Source organism: Propithecus coquereli, unplaced genomic scaffold (genome assembly GCF_000956105.1).
Source record: "Propithecus coquereli isolate 6110/MARCELLA unplaced genomic scaffold, Pcoq_1.0 Scaffold12, whole genome shotgun sequence".
NCBI classification, from domain to species: domain Eukaryota; kingdom Metazoa; phylum Chordata; class Mammalia; order Primates; family Indriidae; genus Propithecus; species Propithecus coquereli.
The window spans coordinates 11,740,562-11,763,889 of record NW_012136080.1 but is presented as its reverse complement, the minus strand read 5'-3'; the positions used below and the strand labels follow the sequence as shown (position 1 = coordinate 11,763,889).

General features: G+C 47.2%; 1 protein-coding gene across 1 annotated transcript in view; it reads right to left on the bottom strand.

The window, feature by feature from the left end:
- Window positions 1-23,328, bottom strand: part of EPHB1 (EPH receptor B1) — a 414,960-nt gene that overhangs the window by 91,751 nt on the left and 299,881 nt on the right. Inside the window, exon 5 of the mRNA XM_012663531.1 lies at window positions 17,949-18,284. Coding sequence (XP_012518985.1) covers window positions 17,949-18,284 — 336 coding nt within the window. The remainder of the gene's footprint in view (window positions 1-17,948; window positions 18,285-23,328) is intronic.

Sequence of the window (23,328 nt, the reverse complement as noted above, 5' to 3'; positions counted from 1 at the left end):
TGACAAAATTAAAATTTCTTGCCCTCATAGAGCTTACATTCTAGTGGAGGGAATCAGAGGTTAAATAAATCACAAGCTATGTTAAAAGATATTAAGTACATTGAAAACAAATGGAGCAGGGGGGATGGATTCAGAATGCCACAGGTGGGAGGTGTGTGGTCAGTGAGGACCACCCTGGGAAGCAGAGGCAGAGCACAGGGCTGACAGAGGGGAGGGAGGGAGCTGTGTAGATACAGCAGAGCATCTCAGGGCAGAGGGTCTGATCTGGGAGTGTCAGCCAGCCAGTGGGACCTGAGCAGAGAGGAAGCCACAGCGGGCAGGGCCCCGAGGGACATTAAAAGGACTTTGGCTTCTACTCTGAGTGAGCTGAGGAGCCACAGGAGGGTTCTTGACAAGGTAGTGACATATTCTGACTTGCATGTCAACAGTATCACCCTCTGCTGTGTTGCAAATAGAATGCAGGGGGCCACGTAGAAGCAGAAAAACCTATCACATCCCTGTTGCAATAATCCAGCTGCCAGGCAATGCTTGCTTGGATCAGGTTTGAGCAGTAGAAATTGGTCAGATTCTGGATATATTTGGAATATCTCCATAGACGTGGGATGTGGAAGACTCCAGATGACTTTAAGGATTTGGCCTCAACAACTGGAAGAGTGGGGCTGCCGTCAGCTGAGATCAGGGAAGACATTAGCAGAAAGCAGCTTGGGAGGAAAGACCAGATGTTCCACTGTGGACCTGTTGGGCTTGAGATGGCCAAGATGTCCCAGACTAGATGCTGAGTGTTACATGGGTGTATTATATAAGGTCCAAACTGGAGACATACATTTGGAGCCATGTATTTCAAAGATTTTGAAAGCAGAGGAACTGGCAGAGATCACCAAGAGAATGAGTAGAATAGAAAAAATACTCTATGATTCAGGCAATGAGGAGAAAACAGCAAAGAGTCCTGAGAAAGAAAATCCAATGAGGTAGAAGAAGAACCAAGAGAGTGTGATTGCCTGGAAACCAAGTGGAAATAAGTGTTCCCAGGAGGAGAGAATATGTTAAATGCTTCTGCTAAGTCAGGTAAAATGAAACTAAGAACCGAGCCCCAGATTTAGCAACAGCCTCGACGGTTAATGAAGTGCGTGGCACATGATCGTCTTTCCCAGGACCTTGCACGCATGGGACAGAGCCATGGGGGAGGACGAAGGCAGTTTCGGGAAGGCGAGGCAGTGTTCCAGAATCCTAGTGGGTCCACCAAGACAGGGGTGAACAGACGGCTCCCGGTAACTCTCTTTCCTCCCACGGCACACTGCGCCGCTCAGGCTGCCCTTGCAGGCCTCTGTGGAGGCACAGTTTACATGTTAGTCATGTCAGCACCATGCAGGTTTTCAGAATCCCTCTGTCCTGAGAGCTGAAACATCATGTATTAAAAAGTGGAAAGATCAATGCTCAGCCTGAGGATTTTGCTGGCCTTGGTTCTTCTAGCCTCGAATACCTGGAAAACCATCGTTAAAAACTCAACATATTTACCAGACATCATGCCAGGCCTGCTGTAATCCCTGCGGACAGAAGGACAAAGAAGAAAATCACAGCCCTGCCCTTAAGGTCCTTGGAGTCTAGTTGGGGTCAAATTGTAAAGAGGCAATCACAGGGCAGGGTGATCCAGAGCAATCGATAGCCAAAATCCATAGAGAGGAGGGCCCTGTCACCCAGACGGCAAGGACTGCCCCAGCAGCCGGGCAGCAGCACACAGATCCGGGAGGAGCTGCCGGAGGGTAGTGGCCATCCCTGCCTGCACTTCTCGGATTTGTGGCCATGGCGTGATGGTCACAGGCCCTGTGGAAGACCGTGTGTCTTCACGCAGCTCACTCTAAATGTCTTACACTGCATTGCAATGGGAGAAAGCGAGAAAGCATTTTTCCTCCTCCCTGAAAATCAGAGGCAGCTCACTTTAGGTGCTTTGCCATCGGCAATCTCCTATGGTAGTAAATTTGGTTTCCCCCTCACTCCCTAGGGCAATGCCACCCCTACATCTGTTATTTTAGGTGCTATAAACCTTCAGACAAAAGAGAAAATAATAAAAATGAGCTCTGGTATTCACTCAAACATAAACTTCTTCTAGCAAAACTAAGGCAGATTAAAGAGAGATGGGAAGATTAATTCAAAGACGCAGCCCCTGTGACCCCCAAACACAATGGTTTCAATGGTGAGTCCTGGCCAGGCGTCATTTCTCCATAAACACCAGATGAAAGGATAGTGTCATTGAACACTTGAAAGCATCTCTTTTGCAAATCCACACAAAGCTTTTGAGTAAATTAAACATTCTCCTGAGAGAAGGAAATGAAAATAAAGAGTTCACAAGATTATTTGAACTTAGCAAAGGAACAAATATGGACCCTTCTTTAGTTTTCTAAGAAGAAAGAATTAATTTAGGAGCTTTTTGGAAAGAAGGTGCTAATGAGAAGGCTCAACAAAGATGTGTTTGGCCTACAGAGGTGGGTCCAGTAAACCAAACAGAATCAAAATTGCCCTGCATCCCTTCTTAGCAAAATAAAGAGGCAGAGCCAACAGAAAGCTGAGGTCCAAATAAGGGAGCGGGGAGCAAAGAAGAGTGTGTGTCAGGCACCAAGGAAAAATCAACTAGAGTTCAAACAGAATCGGATCCAGGAATGACTGTGAAGAGAGTCTACAGCCAATGATAAGAGGCCTTTTAAATGTGTCATAAGCAGAAAGAGACTTACAACCTCATTGGTCCAGGGGCTCAGGGATTGGGGAAAACAAACAAACAAACAAACAAAACACAAAGGCAGGCTGAGTGAGCGAGTCCTTTGTCTCTGTTTTTGCCGGTGAAGACTTTGGGGAGAACTTACTCCCAAATTGCTTTTGAAGCAGACAGATCCAAGGTAGTATACCACATACAGCAGAAGAAGAGCACAGAATGTTCTTGCCTAAACTGACAAACAAGACGTGGATAAATTGCAGGGACAGAGTGGCCCCAGCTGCAGGTTGTGAAAGAACTCACAGATGACATGGGACAAGTGTCGGCCCTAGCTGGTCACTGGCCACTGGTCACTGCCAGAGGCATCAAAGATGGGGCCTGGCAGACACCAGACAGCCTTCCATTTGTAAGAAGGGCTCTGATGGCACCTGTGGGGCATACAATCCCATGAGGCTTAGGCTGGGTCTGAGACAGTGGCATGACTCTATCTCAAAAGTTAATAACCCAAAATCTGGACCCTGGAGTTCTGATGTGCAGAAGGCTCACTGTCATCACAGGTTCACCTCGATCATGCATTTTATGTTTATGACACTCCTTGGCCCTTTAATTTAGTTACTGACTCGGTCATGTTCAAAGATTTCTTCTTACTCATTTCATTTTTCCTATTCAATAGATACAGTCATCTTTCTTTTTCTCAGGTTCCAAAAATAAGTTGATGCTTTTTTCTAGGACAATTACTAAGTTCTAATGCATTACATTGCTTATTAGAAACTACTGCATAATCTCTTAATGGAGAGAGATTCCAAAATGATTCTCCCAACAGTTTTAACCATGATCCATTTTGGGATCCAATAAACGATATAACAGTTCACTATGTTAAAATATTTTATTTAAAACATCAAAAGTATTTGTAAATAGTTTTAAAGAAAAATAATAGCAAAATGTGCATACATTCAAAATTAAGTTGATCTACTGGAATAAAATGTTTGAAGAGGTTATAAAATTATGAAACTCAGATTTTAGAGTTCAGCGAATCTTATTTAAAAGGGAAAACAGTGCAGCATCTGCAGGTAGAAATCATGCCAGGGACAGCCTTTTTGGAGGCCATCTCTCACTGGCTAGGAAGGTACAGGTCACAGCTGAATTTCCTCTACCTTAGCTCAAGCAACAGCTCTGGTAAGTCTCCTGGAAGATAAATGTTCTCTCCTGTTAGAGGGACTTTCATGTCTAAAATTCCCAAAGAGACCCATAGAAAGAGGAGAGTCCGTCTGCCTCCTTTGCAATAACTCACGGTGGGCAGGATGGAGTAGCTTTCCCTGGCCCTTCCATACGGTGGGGAGGGGGTCCTCACAGTGACCCCCAGAGTGCTGCTGCTGCCCCAGCCTGAGCAGCATGCATCCAAGGCTTTGTAACCACTTTCACCATCATGGGCATTGCTTTTCTAGGACAGATGTGCATTAGATGAGGGACATTTGGGTTGTTTCCATATTTTGGCTATTAAGAATAATGCTTCTATGAACATTCATACACAAGTTTCTGTGTGGACATATGTTTGCATTTCTCTTGGGGGTATACCTAGGATTGGAATTGCTGAATCATATGCTGTAATGCTAACCTCTTCTATTTTTTCTAGAATAGCCTTTCCCAGACAAATCATCCTTCAACTAACCACCTGCAGTCTATACCATACATCATAACTGTGAGGAAAACAAGTGAAGTAAGAACAGTAAGGTGCCTAGAGCCCCAGCCCAGAGCAGTAGGTGTTAGCAGAAATAAAGAAGGGATATGGTCAGGGCCCTATAGATGGTTCAGAGAAAGGTGAGTTCCTACCCTGGCTTGCCATCTGCTTACTATGTGATCTTCGGGTTAAGGTTAAACTAAGGCCTTAGCCTCTTTGGACCTCAAATTCTTCAACTGTAAAACAGGAATAGTAATCCTTATGGTATGAATTCTCCAAATGTTCTGAAGATGCGCCCTGTGTGGTCTCTTGCTCCTTCCAACCACATCCCACCTGCCAAGCCAGGGACTTGGCAATCACCCCAAATTCTCCTTCTGGGTCCACTGCTGTTCACATATGCAAATCAATCACTGGGCACCATTCCTCAAGGTAACTGTGAAAATCAGGATCTAGCGACAGCTTTGGGTATTTATTTGATAAATATCTTTGAGGGGATAAATAAACATGTCAACCAAGTCAGGGTGGAGGCAACGGATATGAAGAGGATTAGAGAAAGGGAAGGCTAGCCAACAGCTGGGCTCCCCAGTGGCGGGAGTGATAAATGCTCCAGAAGAGGGTTGGCTTCCCTGTGGCATCTTGAGGTGACCTGAAGTAATCTAAGAAGTAAATGATGTAGTGCCTTTTTCCTAAAGGTAAGGAGACCTGGTGACTCTGGGGAGGGGATGAGCAGAGTCCCTCCATCTGATGGAGTGGTTCAGGCCCAGGAGTCACCGATGCTCCCATGCCACTGCGTTCTGACAGGTCTTGTCACCTGTATCTCATTACACCTCAGTTCTTACTGTTCCAACTCTCCTGTCCACCTCTGTCCTCTTCACTTCAAACTACCCTGTGGCCAGATTAATCTTGCTAAAGCTCAGTTTTACTCACATTACTCTGATGCTCAAAAACCTTCAATAGCTCCCCATCGGAAAAAGTCCCAGCTCTCCCTTTAACATTTAGCAATGTGGCAGCCACTGACCACTCCAGGCTGACCCCCACTGCTCCCTCTCAGGACGCTGCTATTCTCATCCAACTGCTCTACTCACCGTGTCTGAGAAGAGCTCAGCGTTTCCTTGTGGCCACATCTCTTCATGAGTCTGCAGGCCTTTGAAGGCACAGAGGGAGCCACACACTGCTCTGGCCCAGCCTTGCCAGGCCATGCCCACCAGGGTGCCCCTTCCTGCCTCCCACCTCAACTCCCTTTGGGTGTAATTGGCACCTCAGGGCATAGTGCACTGCGATTTAACTTTCCAGGTGTTCACCTCTGCTCTCCATCACTGGAATCAACACTCTAGACCAGCAATCCTGCTTGTAGCCTCTTTCTTCTTACATGCTAGATGTTCAACAAAAGTTTGCTCTTACTGGAATGATCGTGGGCTCTTCTCTAAAGACATCAGCAGTAAAAAGGTAAAGGGGTCATAAAATTGCTTAGTTTTACCCAACATGGATATTGGCCTTCAAAGTTGCATGGGGTGGGAGAGGGGCAGCAGGGTCGTCATTCTGCACCTGGCACCTCACGAAGAATAAAGAGTAGGCCTGGATACGGTGGTCCTGAGGGAGCGGAGGTGGGAGTGCCTCTGCACGGTGTAGACGAAGAAACCAGGGAGGCTGGGTCCATCCCCACCTCGCTGGGGTGTTTCAGCTGCAATGTTACCCTAACATTAGTGGCTTTCTAATGTTTTTTTTTTAAGCTGTGGGATCTTTTCTCCAAACAAAAGCTCCCTGAAGCATAAAGTATGAAACAGAACTATTCAGAGCTGCTCTGGGTGAATCAGAAGTGGAGCTTCAGAGCCCAGAAGCTAGTCTATTTCCTATCTCCCCAACCCAGACTCTGAAAGGTTTATAGAGAGATCCAGAAACTGCTGAGCAGTCTCCCGAAGTCCCTTTGAGGCCTCAGATTAAACTCCCTGAGTTCCTAGAGCATGGGTGATGGGGTCAGGAAAGAGGCTGGGGAGTGAAAGACCCTCTTTTTTTCTCATGTGAAACACATCCACAGAAAAAACTCAAAATCTGTATTTAAATGCCAGCTAAAGACTTCAGGCCTACTAGTACTGATGTCAAAGAAGAACAATTTGCACACAGATGGACTGTGTTTCCTCAGACATTTCTATTCTAGGAGGTAACTTTGCTGAGAAGGTCCTGCTTAGATAATAGGTTCTTCCTCTGTTAGCAAAAACTCATTTCATTGCACAAATATGCTTGAATTTTACACTAGGAAGCGTGACTCATTAAATATTTTTGGTGCAGTAACACTTCTGGTCAAAATAGATTAAGCAAATAAGCAATTAGTTTGGAAACTGGATATAAATACAAAAACAGAATTAATTATTTTCCTCGTGTTTTTCCGCATTGTGGACATTGGCTGCTTGTTTGCTTTTGCTCTGGGCTTTGCCTTGAGATGACCCTGGCATTCCTTCCTATCTTCCTCCTTACCCTGGAGTCGCCTGGGGACAGAGGACTTCCTTGCTGTGCAGCCTCTGTTTCATGACGCTGTAGAACATTGGCTGAGTCTCCTCAGGGAGCTCAAGGGGATGAAAGGGGTGAGAAAATGAGGGCTTTGGGCCTGGCTCTCAGCCTCACAGCCCCAGGGAGGGAACCATGGGCTCCTCCTCCACTGGTCCACCCACTAAGGGTTTGGTTCCAAGCCAAAGGGGTAGAGACAGGTGGGGCTTAGGGGTTGGGGGATGCTCTGGGAATGTGGGTTTATTGCACAGGTCCTCATTTCTGATATTACCTTTGATGTGTGTATGAGGGGATTCTTTATTGGGATCATCCACCTGACCCTGCTAGTTCTCAAAATGTGCTCTCAGATCAGCTTCAACTGGGAACTGGTAAGAAATGCAGATCTTGAGCTCCCCTACCCTAGACTCCCTGAATCAGAAGCTCTGGGGGGCGGGGGTAGCAATCTGTGTTTTAACACACCCTTCACATGAGTTGGACGCATGCTTAAGTCTGAGAACCGCTTATCTAGAAATCTAGAAGTCATAATGTTGAACTTTGAGAGGATATCCGAGGCCATTCAGTTTTCTGTCAAGTCTTAATAATTTATAGATGAGAGCACAGAGGGCAAGAGAGAGAAACTGACTTCCCTGAGGCCCCAGCAGGTTAGGGCAGACCAGAAATAGCTGAGCCTCCTTTCCCTGAGAACAGTGCAGGCCTCTGCCCTCCCCTCCCTTCCACTCATGCACTCAGCATTTCCATGAGGCTGGGGGGATGGTCAGGGTAGCATCACTCACACATGGGTGCTGCCTTCTGGGACCCTTATACCCTCAGGGAGGTCAGGTGCCCCCACCCAAAGTGGAAGTGTGCATAGCCCTGTGCCTGGAAGAGGAGGTAGGCCTGCAGTGCGGTCCTGGAGGGCACCTCTGCCTCCTGGGTCACCCCAGCCTGGTGTTTTCCCACAGCTCCTCTCCCTGCTGGGGCACCCAGAAGGTGCCTCACGAAAGGGTCGTTTATGGTGGAAACAGAAGAAAATCTGAGCTCTGTGACCCTGTGGTTATGGAAGGCTGTTGGCAGGGGGGAGTGCTTGTCAGGAGGTGGCTGTCCTGGGCAGGTGTCCTGGGCTCTGTCAGTGCTGCTGAGGACAGAGCCATCAATACTCACATCACCTGGGGCACACTGCTCAGCTCTGCCTCCCGCAGGCCTGTCAGCCTTTCCTAGTGTGAGACAAGAGCAGAGTGTTGGCAGCTTTGGTCTGTTTAATGCCTGATCGTGGAAGGCAGTTCATTCCAAACACTAGCAGTGGACAGGACACAGGAGATACCGCACAGCAGGCTATGTGCCCTGCTTAGCCCCTGGCTCTCACCCACCCCCTACCACACCCTAAGCCACCGATGTTGGGCAGGGGAGCTGCACCTGCAGTCATTGGGACCATTCTGCCCTAGGCCTGGGGGTCTAAGTCTTCTGGCCTGAAGACCGAGAGCCCCTCCTCCCGCAAGCAGCCCACCTGGCTGTGCAGGCAGGCTTCCATCCTGCAGTGCCCAGCCTTAAGCCCCTTTCTGCACACCGCCAACCCCACAGTGTTCTGGGCCTTTCTTCCCTTGACTGTGACTTCCCCCTGCCACCACTGAGCACACCTGTCCTGGGCCCTCCAAAGTGGCTGCTCACTAGTCAGGAAACTCCCCAGTGCCCTCCGTCTCCTCTCAGAGCATTCCCTCCATGCCTGCATTAAGGAAAAGCAGCTCTCCCCTGGGGAAACTTCTGCCCTGCAGCTCTCTCAGTTGGTGGCAGTTTATGATTTTGCACCCAGCACACCTCAGGTCAGGCATCAGAGTGTGACCTTCTCGCTCCTCATCTCCTCTTCCACCCCGTTACTCACCTTCTCTCCTGCACCCTCTGCAAAAATGCCATTTGGCTGGACTAGCTCTTCAAGAAGTCTTGGGATCACCATGTGTCCCTGCGACCTTCACTCCCTGCATTCATTGAAGACTTGGCTTCTGTCTCTGTTTTCCTGTCTACCTGAGCTTGCCTTCCTGTGGATGACTACAACGTTCACGTAAATAACGGACTCTCAGTTCCTCAACCTCCACACTCTTTCACGTCTGCCCATTTCATGGTGCACTTGGACTCTGCCTCATCTGAAATTGCTCCATTTTCAAAATCTGCTTCCTTATAGCAACCTCAGATGAACCCACTGCAGCTCTTGTTGGCCTCATCTGGACCTCTCTGCCTTCACCTCCACCTAATGCATCCGCCCTCTCCTTTATTCATACCCCTCATTATCCAGCCTAGGTTCCATCTTTGCAATAATATAACTCATAATACTTCTCATGCCCTCGGGCTTGGGTTGCCTTTTTCTTTTCATAGCATACAGCTGTCAAAACTCAACCGGAGATAGATCTATGATCCACTTCCTGCACGATCTTCTGTCCAGCAACCACACACTGCTGAGAAAGCCACACCAGAAGACAGAGGGGTGGTTTTCTAAACATGTGATCACAACCTCAAATGAACTCTCAATACTTTCCGGAAAGCCTGAATTTCTCTGGTTAATTGCATCTCCCACTCTCTGCAATAGCACTGCTAAACCTTTTTCATTCTCTTCAAACCTTCACCTCCAATACTTCTTCCCCCTTCACTCTGCAACAAACCTTATTTCCCAGCTCACAGAGAAAATAGAAGCCTGAATATCCAGCTGCATAAATAATAACTTGACTTGGGTACTCAGAATCTCCACAAATTATGCATGCACAGAATCAAACCTGCCTTTCCTGATGCTGTACCTGAACACTTCTGGGAGCCCCTGGGGTGTCCCCTATGGACTTAAAACCCCTTCTCTCATTCCCTGCTTTGGTTTCTTTGTTCTCCATGTCATCTGCCTGGGAGACCCCTCAAGAAAAGCTGCTCATTAAGCTGGGTGGCCAGGCCCCTCCCTGAGGACACACAGCCCTGTGAGAACTCGGTTTCAGGTGCTTCTTTGGCGCCAGGTTCAATGCCACTCCAAGGGCCCTGGTCAGCTGTGGCACCTATGCACCAGCCTCAGGCTCCCTGTTTGTGCCTCGACCCCACAGAATTCCTTCCTTGCTCTCCCAGTCCTCTGTCCCGGGCACTCACTCCCACTAGAAGGACCTCTCCTTCCTGTCTCCACCCAGCCCCCTGCCCTTAGTCTTTCTGGAGAAATACAACCTATGCACATGAAAAACTAATGCACGTCCAAGAACTCATCATGTCATCCTTTTAGCTAGTATAATTTAGAAAAAGAAAGCATGTATCACTTTGAGAGTTTCTGCAGGGCAGACACACTCACAGGGGGCATGATTGGGCCCTTGTTCCCCTGAGCTCCTCTGGATTGAGAAAGCATTTGCTCTGCCCTCAAAAGCAACAGAGAGAAAAGAAAAGAAACACGCATACATTTTAAAATCCTAGGGCTCAATTCTATAGCTAACGTTTTCCTGCAGTTTGGCTCTCAGAAGGAAACTGATCCCAAGGCCTGGAGGATTGTCAAAGAGTCCTCCTTGCACTGGAAAATATTTGTGGTACAATGTTGCCTTTATTTACCCAGAACATTCAATGTGCCTTTTCCCCTATCTTTCACATCCGCTCAGAGAAGATGTTAATTTTCTGAAATTAAACACTTAGCTTGATTACTGTTTTGTTAATTGCTGCATTCAGAAACCCCTGGTGCTCCAGCCTGTTTAACACGGATGGTACTGTGAAAATGATAGGCATGGAGCTGGCATGCAGGTGGACAGACAGCAGCACTGGGATGCCATCCCGACACCCCCACTGTGCTTGTTCCAGCAGCCAGGGCTCTGCCAGTGGGGAGTGGGTAGGACAGGCCAGGTCATAGCAGAGTGGCTCCCACAGGGCCATGGCTTGGGGGGACAGTGCACACAGGAAGCCCCAGGTCTCACCAACATCTGGGAGAATGTAGGGGCTTAACTCTAGTCACAGGCCCCTACCCAGCCTGATCAAGGACAGACCACAGAGACAGCTTGAACTGCACCATTTGCTGATGCCTGAGCTTAGTTTAAGAAAGACGAGAATTCATTCATATATTTATTTAGTAATTTCTTCACTCAATTAATGAGCATTTATTGAATGCTTTCTGTGTTTCAGGCACCCAGCTAGACACCTAGCTTGATACAATAGCCAATAAGACAGATACAGGACATGCTCTCCTGAATCCCCACTGTTACTGCCCAAGTTACATACTTAGAATGCCTGGTCCAAGATGGACTAATTGAGCAAATAAGGTCCCTGGGTCTGTGACCCTCTAGTCATCCTAGCAGGGCAAGGGCATCCTCAGCTGTTTTCCAGCTGTTAGCAGCATCAGTAACCACTGCTCAGAACCTGGAATGGAAAATTCCCATGCCCAGCCGCTGTGTGGCCCAGCAGGTGACATCTGTCCATGAGAAGTTCAAGTTGGCCAGTTAGTGAACACACTGTCACTGTATACAACAGCCACCACAAACTGGAATGCCCTCTAGCAACAGCACATAGTTACACCCTAACATTTAGAATGAGAGACTTGGCACCATAGCAGGGGATGGTACCAAGAGCCCAGCTGGGGAGCCTACACCCCCTCCAGTTACTTCCCAGTACAGTCACTTGCTCACCTTGTGACTTTTCTGAGCCTCTGATTTCAGTCTCAATGAGTACTGTGGACTAGAATGTGAACCCAACAAGAGTTCAGATTTTTGTCTGTTTTGTTTGCTGCTTTGGTCCTGGTGTCTGGAGCACTGCATGGCACACAGAACGTCTCCATAAATATTTCTTGAGTAAGTGAATGGAAGCGAGCCCCTAACAAGCAGGTACCCTCGAGTGAGTAGTTGGTGAACAGTCACAAAGAATGTGTTAAATAAATGAAGACATGGCTGAAGTTAAAGTGCTCAAACAAACAAAGCAATCCTTTTGAGTGTGGGTGAGTCTGCCTGTGCTCCTCTAAACGGATCAGGGCTCATAGCGCCATCCTAAGCATCATTCCCTCAGTTTTCCTTCTAGGAACCACAGAAAGATACCTGATTACCTGGCTGATCTGGGGGGGATCTTACGATGTCACCTGTGGACCACCAGGACACATTCTGATTACCACGCCCCAGCCAAACACTCACATGTTAATGCTCACCTGTGAGGACTAAAGCCATCTGACAAATATTTATCAAGGCTCTCAGTGCATGGCCGTGTGTGGTCCCTTCCCCAGAAAGCTGGTAGTAGGTGAGAAAGTCTGGTTCTTCACACAGCTCCACATCCAGTGGAGAACCCCAAGGCTGCAGAGGATGGGAGCCATGACATCAGTCACAGGCAGTGCCACCTGCTAACCTTCTTAGCCCAGCAGATAACACATCACCTTTCACAAATGGCCAATGTCTTTCTGAGGCAACGTGGAAGTTCCTCCTCAATGCCAGAGCTTAAGAAACAATAAAAACAACCTTTCCAGAATTAACGATGAGAAGAAAGTGGTGAAATGAACTATGAAATTGAATTAAGAACAGTGAAAATTTTATTTACTTAAGTTTTTTTTAACTTTTCTTTATTAACTTCAATGAAAGTTTTCTTTAAAGCCATTCCAGTCTTTTTAAAGTTTTCATTCAATCTTTTCTCTGCTCCGGAGCAAATTTTGCCTGCTAATTTCCAATGAGAGCATCCCTTAAAAATGAACTGGTTTTGGCATATGGATCTTAACACTCTACATTTTTACAGGCAGCAGTGTAATATTGTTTTAATATTTAATTTTGAGATTTACATAATATCTTTCCTCCAAAGAGCTCAATATATTGCAATATCATAAAATTCCTTTTCATATTCAAAGATTATTCTTTATGCATGCAAATACTATATTTAACCAAGGAATAATGCAAATTAGGTGATGTATTCAGTGGAATTGATGGGCTAGGTAATTCTTTTGTAGGAAAAGTTGTGTATCTGAGTGACTTTAATTGTCTAAGAATTTCAAAAATGCCTTAGAAACGGACAAACTATATGGGCTTGTGACTATTAACAGAAGTGGTGCAGTATTTTTTTAAAGAAAATTAAAAAATGGGTTGTTCCCATTTTGTGGGCATGATGGAATAGTATGCCACACGCAGCAGGCACAGCAGGCCATACATGAACTGTGCGCAATATAAATGTCAGATATAAATGGTGCTGATGGGATCATGCAAGTGAGAGGGGAAGTGTTGCTTCTCCAAACATACGAGGAGGAAAGACAGACAGGCTCCTCTGAGCGGCAGGATAATCCAGTGCCAGGTACTCCCGCCCTCATCATGAGCTCATTGGGATGCAAACGTTGCCAGCTTCTTTTCTGGTGCCTACTCCTCCCAGGGCAGAATGGACAAACAGATGTCTGTTACATATCTGATACGGATAACATCAGTCCCAAACAAAGAGACTGAGAAACCTTGGAAGGAAACAGCCTAGGGAGAAAAAGCCCAGCAAATTGCTCTCTGGCTCAGGACACATTCTCAGAAATGATGCTAATCTTCCAGTCCATAGCATAGTTTACAGAGTGATTTTCTAGCCACTGTCTCGTTTGCTTGTCACTGCAGTACAAGGAAGCACATCCTATTTTGTAGGCAAGATACGAGGGATTTTGGCAGCTAAGTGAACTTACATGAGTCTTGTGAGGAGCAGAGAGGGAACCAACCCCAGGAACCCTGCACTGCACCTCTGCCACTATGAGCCCAGGAGGGGAGCCCAAGATGACTGCCCCACTGTGGAATGAGATGGGGAATAGCACACTCACCAGTAAGGCTTGGGCAAATCAGATTAACCCTCTGAGTTAGAGGTTACAAACCACAGCCAACAGGCCAAATCCAGAATTGGATTTGTTTGGCTCTCAAGTGCTTTAAAATTTTCTAATCAGTTGTCAACATTTTAAATCCGGCTTTTTAGCTTGTAAAATCGGGCAGTGCTGGGCATGGCAATCCTTGCTGGAGCTGAGTAGTGGCTGCCTCTGTGCTCTTCAGTTCCCTGCAGTCCTCACCACTCTCTATTGCCTTATACCTCCCCTGCTTTGCTCCTTTCCATTACCTGCCTGGCCTCAGGGGCTTTTGAGTTCATTCTCTTTGGCTTAGATGGTCCCAAATTCATGTGCTAGCCTGATTCATCTTTTTTCTCCCCCAAAATTTCCTCTGAGGTCTTCTTCCCCAATTCTGACACTCTGAGTCTAGTTGGCAGGAGAGAAAAGTAAAGTTTGTCATTCACTTAATTCTCTCTGACAGCCAGATGATCCAGCCATCAGCCTGAATCTGGGGCCAGATGCCAGAGAGTGACTGCAGGAGTTAGTGGAGATAACAACCTCTCTGCAGATCACTTGGCCACTGAAACAGAGAGAGTTCCACCTGATCAGGTCTATTTTAAACTCATGGCAGCTGTATTCAGTGCAAGGATGCATCCCTGAAGACCTCATGTAAACTTGAGCTTGCATAATTCATGACCAACCCTGACCAAAGATGATGGACATTTTTTTGACAGCTAAAGTGGCCCAGCTATGTAGCGGCATCTTAAAGAGAGCTTACAACTTGCACAGCCCACCATAATGCAATTTTTGATCAGTGTGAGGATCCAATGACCACAAGCCTGAGTTTGCAACTCAGAAACAACATGTGCTGGCTGTGAGATGCTGAGCAAATTCCAAAAGTACTCTGACCTCAGTTTCTTCACCTGACCCACTCATCTCTGTACAGAACTTGGTAGAGGTTGGCGTATTGGAGGTGCTCAAAAATGGCAGTTCTCTGCTACTGCCTCTGGACTGGATGAAAATCCAATCCTGAGACTGTCCAAGTGATACAAGGTCCTTGAGTAGTCATGACTATATACATGACTTGGGGGTGTGACAGAAGATAAAGGCTCTAGGAATTTCAGGACTCAGCAGACTCTTGGTGTTCTTCCAGACAAACTTGCCTCTGAGTAAAGAACTGTGTCTACTGTGCTCAGTGACCTAAAAGATGATTACAAAATCTCCAACGTTACAACTTGGATTATGGCTTTTGGACTCCAGAAAAGCCTACTGTTGGAGACTATGAAACAGGGAAGCCAGAGGAAATGTCCACTTTTAGGACAGGACACCATAAGGGAGAAGCAGACAGGTGACACTGACTTTCTTCTAATCCTGGAATCTCTAAACCCCTTTATGCCTGATTCCTGATCTGAAAAATGGGAATAATGATACCCAAGTCATTGTGTAATTATGAGGATTAAATAAGTCCACATATTCCAGAATTCTCTGTGAACTCAAAGAATCATAAACATGAAATATTACCCATAATAATTATTACTCACTTATTTTCCAATCAGGACCCACCTGATTCAAAAATGGTCTTCACCCATTTCACAGTTTGAGTAGTTTCAGGTACAAAGTAGGCACTTGATAAAGATTTATCAGTTGACCTGATGATGGATTCTCGGACTAGTCTTGGTCAAAGTCATTACCTGCCATCTACCTACTGCTGACCCGAACGGTAGGACCATGGTGGCCACAGGCACTGACAGGGGTCACACCATGCCGTGAGGCCAGGGGAGGCAGGTTGACCTGGATCTCACCCAGGTTGGACCAGCTCAGGGGTGTGCTGGGAAGGGGTTAGACATGTCATGACCTATTGGTGACGCACGGGGTCACCCACCTCATCCCTTAATGGATCTGAGTCATTAGAGTTTTTATGATGCCTACTATTTAGTCTCCCTTCCATATCTGGTAAAATGCATAGTTTATGTTCATGTTTCTAAACCATTCTTGCAGAGGTTCAGATTTGAATGTTTATTTTGATGGCTCTCATCTTTTAAAAAATACTATCTGTTTGTTGAAAATAATTTGCATTCACATATGGATTCACCAAACCAGTGTGATAGCACCACATTCCTCAGAGCCACACAGCCCCTGGATTAGGAGCTACTGGTCAGCTTGGAATTTGTTTTATAATAACCATGTGCTACCAAGAAGCAGTTGCATCTTTCTCCCAGTGATTGTAAACTTTCTGACACCAAAATTCCAGGAGTACCAGAGAAGAATTATAGATTGGAAGGTGGTAATGGAGGCTGGAACTCCAAAATCAGGGAAGATTAAGATTAAAGGGCCCATCAGAGAGGGAACAGAAGGCATGAGAAACGTGTTGGTGGAGGAGCAAATGGGTGAGGACAAAAATGAGTAGTTTGAATATTGGCAATGCAGGGCCCCTCGCAGGAGCCCTGGTCCCTCAGCTCCACTGCAACCTGGGAATATGCAGACGGCGAGACAAGCAGATGGGCAGGTTCGGGAATAGCAGGGTAAGGGAAGGGAGGGGCAGAAATAAAAGCAAGCAGATATAAGTGGCAGGTTTGTTCTCACATGCTTAGAGAGAGGGAAAAGACAGCCAAGCCCAGTGTAACATGACAGCCTGGCAGGACTGTTATTCTCAGAAGCTGGGACACTAAAATATTTCTGCCAGTTTTCTGCCTTAAACTCTCTGAGGGAAATATTGCTAACAAAGGCTGCCTGAGTTACATGCTTAACATAATGCAGAAATCACCATTCCCTTTTCTTTGGGTAAGACAGAATGTCACAACCTTTGTCTCCATGCCACCAGAACTGTGGCCACCAGCTGGAGGCGTCTACACTTCCACTCCCATTTACTACACATGTATTCATGTAAACACGTGACCATGCACATACACACAAACACACTCCATGAACACACACACACACACAGCAACAAGGCAGCCATCTGGACAGGCATGCTCTCCTACAACACCTTTTTTTCCTTCTCTGTTCTGACAGCTTAAACCCAAGAATCATCTGCCATCAAAGATGCCTGGTATTAAAAGAGGCAGAATGAGTCTGAGGTTGGGGAAATGAGGAGTAGCAAAGGCTGGAGTAGGAAAGAGGAGGACAAGAAGCGGAGAAACACAGAAGAAGAGGGCACAGAGGGAGACGCTTGATTCCCGCTATTCTGCTCGAAAGCTGTCCTTTTTGAATTTGCTCATTGAGAAAAATCTATAATTCCAATTAAGATCATGGTCCACTGCCCACAGCCCCCATTGTCTGTGGATGTGATGCTCACTTCCTCTCCGCAGCCTTGTGCTGTCACCCCAGGGGAGAGATTGCCTGTTTCTCTCTAACTCCCTGGGTATTTACCGCGTGTGTGCAGCATTTTACCGTGCAGCTTTGTATGCTGTATCTGTGTCCTGTAAAGTCTTTGTTAATGAATTTCATGGGAGGGACAACAGTGGCCAAGTATCACTATATCCCTCACAGTGTCTAATCCACAGCGTGACACACTGTAGATGCTAAATAACTGTCTCTTAATAATGAATGAGTAAATAAATGAGTGCATGAGTACATGAATGGACTGGTTAAATGGTTATAAAAAGAAATGGATTGCTGCAAGAGGTGTGAAAAGGAATAAAGAGAAAAGATCAGAGGAGTAAGACATACAGAAATATGGAAAAGAGAAGGAAATGTGTTCTGAGCGGTGCATGCCACAGGGGTGTACTGGCTATCAGGAGCGATCTATTGCCACGTATCTGAGGTCTCTGTAACAGGTACCATTCATCTGAGCAAACTAGAAAGGAGAATGTACTCTTGAATTACATGGGTTTATTGAAAAATAATCTATGAAGGCAATATTGACTTGATCATATGATTTCTGGAAACTTTCTTTCATTGAGTTTCCATTAAAGCATCATTGGTGTTTCTGTTCTCAAGGTCTATCAGTGCCTCCACTCACCTACCCATCCATCTGTCCATCCATCTACCCATCCATCCATTTGTCCACCCACATACCTCTCTGTCTGTCCATCTCTCCGTTCATCTTCCTAACAGTATGTGTTGAGCTGGATGTAGAGCACTGGGTCCTACTCTGGCTTCAGTTGATGTCTTTGCTTTTGCACTGGGCACAAGAAAATACCCCAGTCTGAAGCTCATTCTCAGAGGTGAAACATTACACCTGCCTACTCCGTGACCACAAGTGTCCAGCACCTGCAGCCTACACTCCTGGGAGGAGGCCTGAGGGCAGACTGGCAGGATGGTGTGGCCACAGCTGTATTCCTGCATGGAGAAAAAGAGCCAGCCACACAGAAGGACAGAAGGAGCACAGAGGCCTCTAGACTTACCAGCTTGGTTTGTGGTGATGTTGACAGAGACGTGCTGTGGGGGGAAGGGACTCTTGCTGGAGACTCCGTTGATGGCCTGGATGTCAAAGGTGTAGGGGGTGTGGGCCCACAGGCTGCTGATGGAGACACGGCACTCGGTCAGGCCCAGCTGCTTGGGCACGAACTCCACGTTGTCATCACAGCGGGAGCAGCTCCGGCGGTCTGCCCGGCACTTTTTGCAGATGATGTTGTAGGTCACATCATCTCGCCCGCCTGTCTCCCTTGGAGGATGCCACTCCAGAATGATGGACGTCTCGTTGACGATGGAGATGACGTTTCGGGGACCGGATGGGACGCCTGCAGGGAGAAAAGGAAGGGCCCAGTGAGGCTAAGCAGAAGCTTCCTTGTGTGGTATCTCTCTGGTCTGTCTCTGGTGTGTGCACCCCGCCTTGTCATGTGCACTTGCCCTCTCCCCTTCCTCAACCCCAAATCTCCATGCTCCATCCATTTTGGCGTAAAAAACTGTGGACAAAGATGGCAAACTCCCAAACTCCCTTTCATCCACGTGTGATTGAATTCCACTGGGGATTTCCTTCTTTCAATCACCTGTGCCAAGAGAAAGGGTTCAGGGACCTGAGTTCAAGTCTTTTTGTTCTCAGGACCAAGCCACACTCTCTAGCCAGGCTTAGCATTAATAAGCTGTGTGTGTACTGGACATTTACAGGATTCCTTGTCTTTTCTTAAATGGCGTAGAGCTCAAGGGCAGAGGGATATGGGGGCCACCCCAACAGCCCGAACAAATCCTGGAATCCTGCACGAAGTCTCATACAATTTGGGATCTATGTGGTTTGTGCATGGTAGCAGGCATGTTTCTCTGTAGGATAGGCTGCCAGAGCACCTGAAGAGATAAATATTTATTACAGTGCACCAGCTTTGATGCACAAAGACCAGAAGCAGAGTTCGGTGGGAGAGATTCACGCAGCAACCATTTTTTACCCCACGATATAAGAAACACATAGGAATGTGTTCCAGCATTCTGTTAGCTGCTTTGCATGCATTACTTCCTTTAATCCCCCTTCAAGAACCCTACTGATAAGATATAATAATTACTTGATTTTTATATAAAGAGAAAGTAAAGCTTAGAGAGGAGGCTGGCTGTAGGTCACATAGGTCTGTAAGAACTGAAGCCAGTATAGAAACCTGTGCCTGCCTGATTCCAAATCTCATGTTCTTAACTATAGCCCTTCTCTGAACAGATTCTCTCTCCTACAAACAAGCCAGGCTCATTGGAACTCACAGAGGGCAACCCCTTCCCTCTGCACAGCTCTGTTTATGGCTGCTGTTCACAATTTGGCAAAAGTTGAAATTCTTTGTTGCAAAACTCTGAAAAGACTGGTTCTTTGTAGGAGAGCAAAATGTTGCTGAATTAATGGCTGCAGTGCTGAGCATTTTAAGATGAAGTTGGAGAACCTGCTGCCCAAGAACAGAACAGATCATAGCCTGGGGTTCCCAAGCCTGAGCCTTGCATATCCCCAATGTCAACTGACAGAAATGAACCCTGCCTGGAAGCCCCCCTTCTGAACGACAGATCTGCGAGAGCAGCCACTCCGGACAGTAATGCATTCAGAATTTACACACGTGACCGTCGCCAGCTGAACGAAGACATGTGTAAAGTGGTTCATGCTGGAGACAGGAATCAAATGCCAACACACAAAATGAGGGAATAACAACAAGGTCAGGGGGCACAAAGGAAGGAGTCTGTGTTTAATCAGTCGGCGTCAAGCAGCTAGAGCAGAAAGAAAATATTAAATCGGATTCTATGAAAACATGAAAGAAAATCAGTACTGTCCTACATAAAGCCTGTTAGGCCTGCGCTAAAGCACAGTGTTCACGCATGCTTGTGACAGTGCAGAATTCAGGAAGCATTTTTACTGAAGTCTTGCAAACAGCATTTAAGAATTCCCCACCCATCTGCCCAGGGATAAATACCCATCTCTCTTTGAATCTACACACAGCTAGTGCCAGGAGGGCAGTCCACACTGTCCCATGTGGGCTCTTCCTGGCCTGGGCCAGCCTTGCCCACACTGCACAATTCATTAACATCAATACTGGTCAGTGCCTGTCTTCTAACTGATGAAACTCAGACCACAAGCTCCCAGTGGTCAAGGCCGCATCTCTTTGTCTCACCTTCACCGCAGACAGCCTAGCCTCACCCACAGGACATTGTTTCTCATCTCAAAATAAATGCATTCACTGAATGCTTGCTTTATGCCAGGCATGGGATAAGTCTTTCTAAAACATTGTCTTGCATCCTTGGGGCATCCTGAGGCTATCACTCAGAAAGCAGCCTCGAGTGGAGGGGCAGAGGCAGGTACTGACCAAGAGAGGGACCATCCATTCCTCCCACTACTGGGGACCTCCCCCCTTCAATTATCTCCTCCCTCCCTGAGCTTTAGCTTCACCTTCTTCCCTGACACCAGCTTCTCAACTTAAGCTCATTTTCAAACTAAAACACCATCACCTGGCATCTCACTGCATTGCACACTCTTTCTTCTGTACTCTCCAGCCAAGCTTTTCCAAGGAAGAGTCTACACTTAACTATCTCGCCCCTCTCCCTACTCAGCCAACTGCAGCCTGGTTACTTCCCTACCCCTCTGCCATGATTGCTTTTCCTTTGCCTTCCTACTTGACAAATCCAGGGAACACAATTCAGTCCCTACCTTCCTTGACACCCTGTATAGTCACCAGCCATGTCCTGGGAGTCACATTTCCATATCCCTCAACACACAGACCATCACCATAATCTGTCAGCTCTATCTCCTTTTCCTCAGATATTTCCCTTCCTCTATATCGCAATGGCCTCAGAACTCTGGGCCTGATCAATTTTTCCACCCTATTGCAAAAGCTTCCCAATTAATTCTCCAACATCACTTCTGCCTGTCTCTGATCCATTCTCTTCTGCCAGAGTGTGAGTCCTAAAATGCACTGGGATCATGGTGTTCCTCTGCAGAAACCCTTCTGCTCTCTGGCTATCCGGCATGTTTGCCCTCCTTTCCAAGCCACTCAAGTCCCATGGGGAGGGGATTGCTGCTCTGGAGCTCCTCTCCCGCCCTTGGCCCTTGTCCCTCATACCGTGGCTGGTAGGAGCATTCCTACAGCTTCCTGTGCACACTAAACTCTCATGCCTCCGAGCCTCTACACCGTGTTCATTCCTCTGTCTGGAATTGCTTTCCCTCTGTATTTACTTGATAATCTCCTGCTCGCCCTTGGAGATCCAGCATTCACTCTACACGGAGCTTCCCTGACGTCTAGCAGTCCTGCACTCCCCCTCTGGGCTCGCAGAGCCCATGACTAGACACCTAAGCCAGATTCTGTCATTACATTGTGATGGTCCCTTTCTCTTTGTCACCCTTACCATGCTGTGGCTTCCTGGTAGGCAGGGGCAGGTGTCTGGTTTGTCTCTGACTCCCAGGCCCTTCCTTGCCACCTGGTTTCCCACCTCTGCTCAGTGTGCATGGCCAACGGCCCCACATATATACCCCCCTCCAGCGTGAGACAGGATAGTCTGCTGTAGGTGGATGGAGGGGGCTTCAGAGAAGCCTGGAAGCAGCAGCAGGAGCAGTGAGGACCCACCTGTGACTCTGAGGGCAGAGGCTTTGGTGAAATAAAGGTGGAAAGTGAAGAGCTGGATGGAGAGTCCTGCCCTGTCATGATCTTGAGGCATCCACGGCAGCTGGGCAGGCCTACCCTGCTCTGTGCCTTGCCATTTGCTCCCAGCTGCTTGGGAAGAAAAGCAGTGGCTTTCTGGGAAGGCTTTTGTCCATGTCTATTTAGAAACAGCTTTTATGTAGAGCAACCACTGCTCCCTTCTCAGTCACTTGTGCTTCTCAGAGCAGATGCACCTGTGAGGCACAAACAGGGACTTGTGGGGGTCATGGTTGTGGGTTCCAGGAACAATGAATCTGAATTCTTTTCTTCCAAGGAGAAGGAACAGACATTAAGGGGGCCTTTCCCTGCAGCATGGACTCCAAGAGCTAGGAGAGCCTGGGCATGTCCTGCTGTGCGTCCTTCCCAGGCACGCACAGGCATGTGGTGTGCCCTGTTTCTCATAGAGTGAGCACCAGTGCACACTTGAGGAGGTGACCTGAGTCTGGGCCACAAACAATGACTGGGACCCCATTCACTATTCATTCATTCACTCATTTACTCCTTCAACAAATACTCTCCACATTCTTTTAGGCACTTGGGAGGCAGAAAAACCAAGATGGGCAAGCTTCTGCTTTTATGGAGCTTATAGTCTGGTGAGAGAATACTGACAGGGTAGAAGAAAACACAGAAATAAATGAGATTATTTCTCATAAGAATAAGTGCCATGGAATAAAACAGCTCTGGGCTCAGATGGCAGCCCGGCAATGCTGAGCTCTGTCCCTTATTCCCATGAGGCCTGTTCCAGGCCTGGCAAGCCAGGGTCCTGTGCTGGGTGGCTAAAATGATGATGCCCCAGGTATCTGTGCTTTGACATCCTGACAAGGTGGGCATGTTCCTGCAGGTAGACTGCCTGGCCTCCTTCATGCCTAAATGAAGAGCGTGACCAGAGTAGGTCTGGCCTCTGTGTAAGTCTCCCTAGGGAAGGTGGTAGGCCAGTTCTCCACCCAGCCAGGCATTGCCTCCTGGGCTTGGGGCCCTACAATTGCAGGAAATATTCATCCAGGATCTGGACCCCCTGGGAAGGAGGCCAACTGAGACAACCAAACAAAAACACTACCAGGGGGAGCAGAGAGGGAAGTCAGAAGGAAGAAATCTGCCATCTCCATCAGCAAAATCCCTCGGTGAAAGCAGTGGCAGGGCTCAGCACCATGGTCTCCTGTCTGAGCTCCCTGCTCCTCCTCGTTTTTCTTAATTACATACAGACAGGCTTTTTGAAGCCTCTCTGATCTGTTGCCAAGGTTACTACTGATGAATGCAGTCTGTTAAAAGGGCTAGGGCAATTCAGTCCTTTTAAAGGATGGGAAAAGTGTTGAGCTGTGATTTTCTGTTTGGGTGGGGAGGGGGTGTGGTGGGTCTTGAGTTATGAGGATGGATCTCCAATATCTTCCAGGATGTGCCTGAGAGGTTGGTCAGCCTGCATGGAGCATGGCTATCATCAGGACCTCAAAGAGTTAAACTGGATCCTTCTAGGCCCACAGGGCCAGCCCAAGTGTTGCTGTATTAGGTTAGAATCTCCTGCTTCTTAATGTGATTTCGGCCAGATGATTTTTTTAAAGCATGGAGAGATAGGATGGGTGGGAGAGAGAGGGTGAGTTTATTTGTAGGCATTAAGCTGAAAATAAGAGCACTCCTGAGTAATCAAGGGGAAAATCTGCTGAAGACAGGTAAGCCCCAAAGCCAATACCTTTATCGG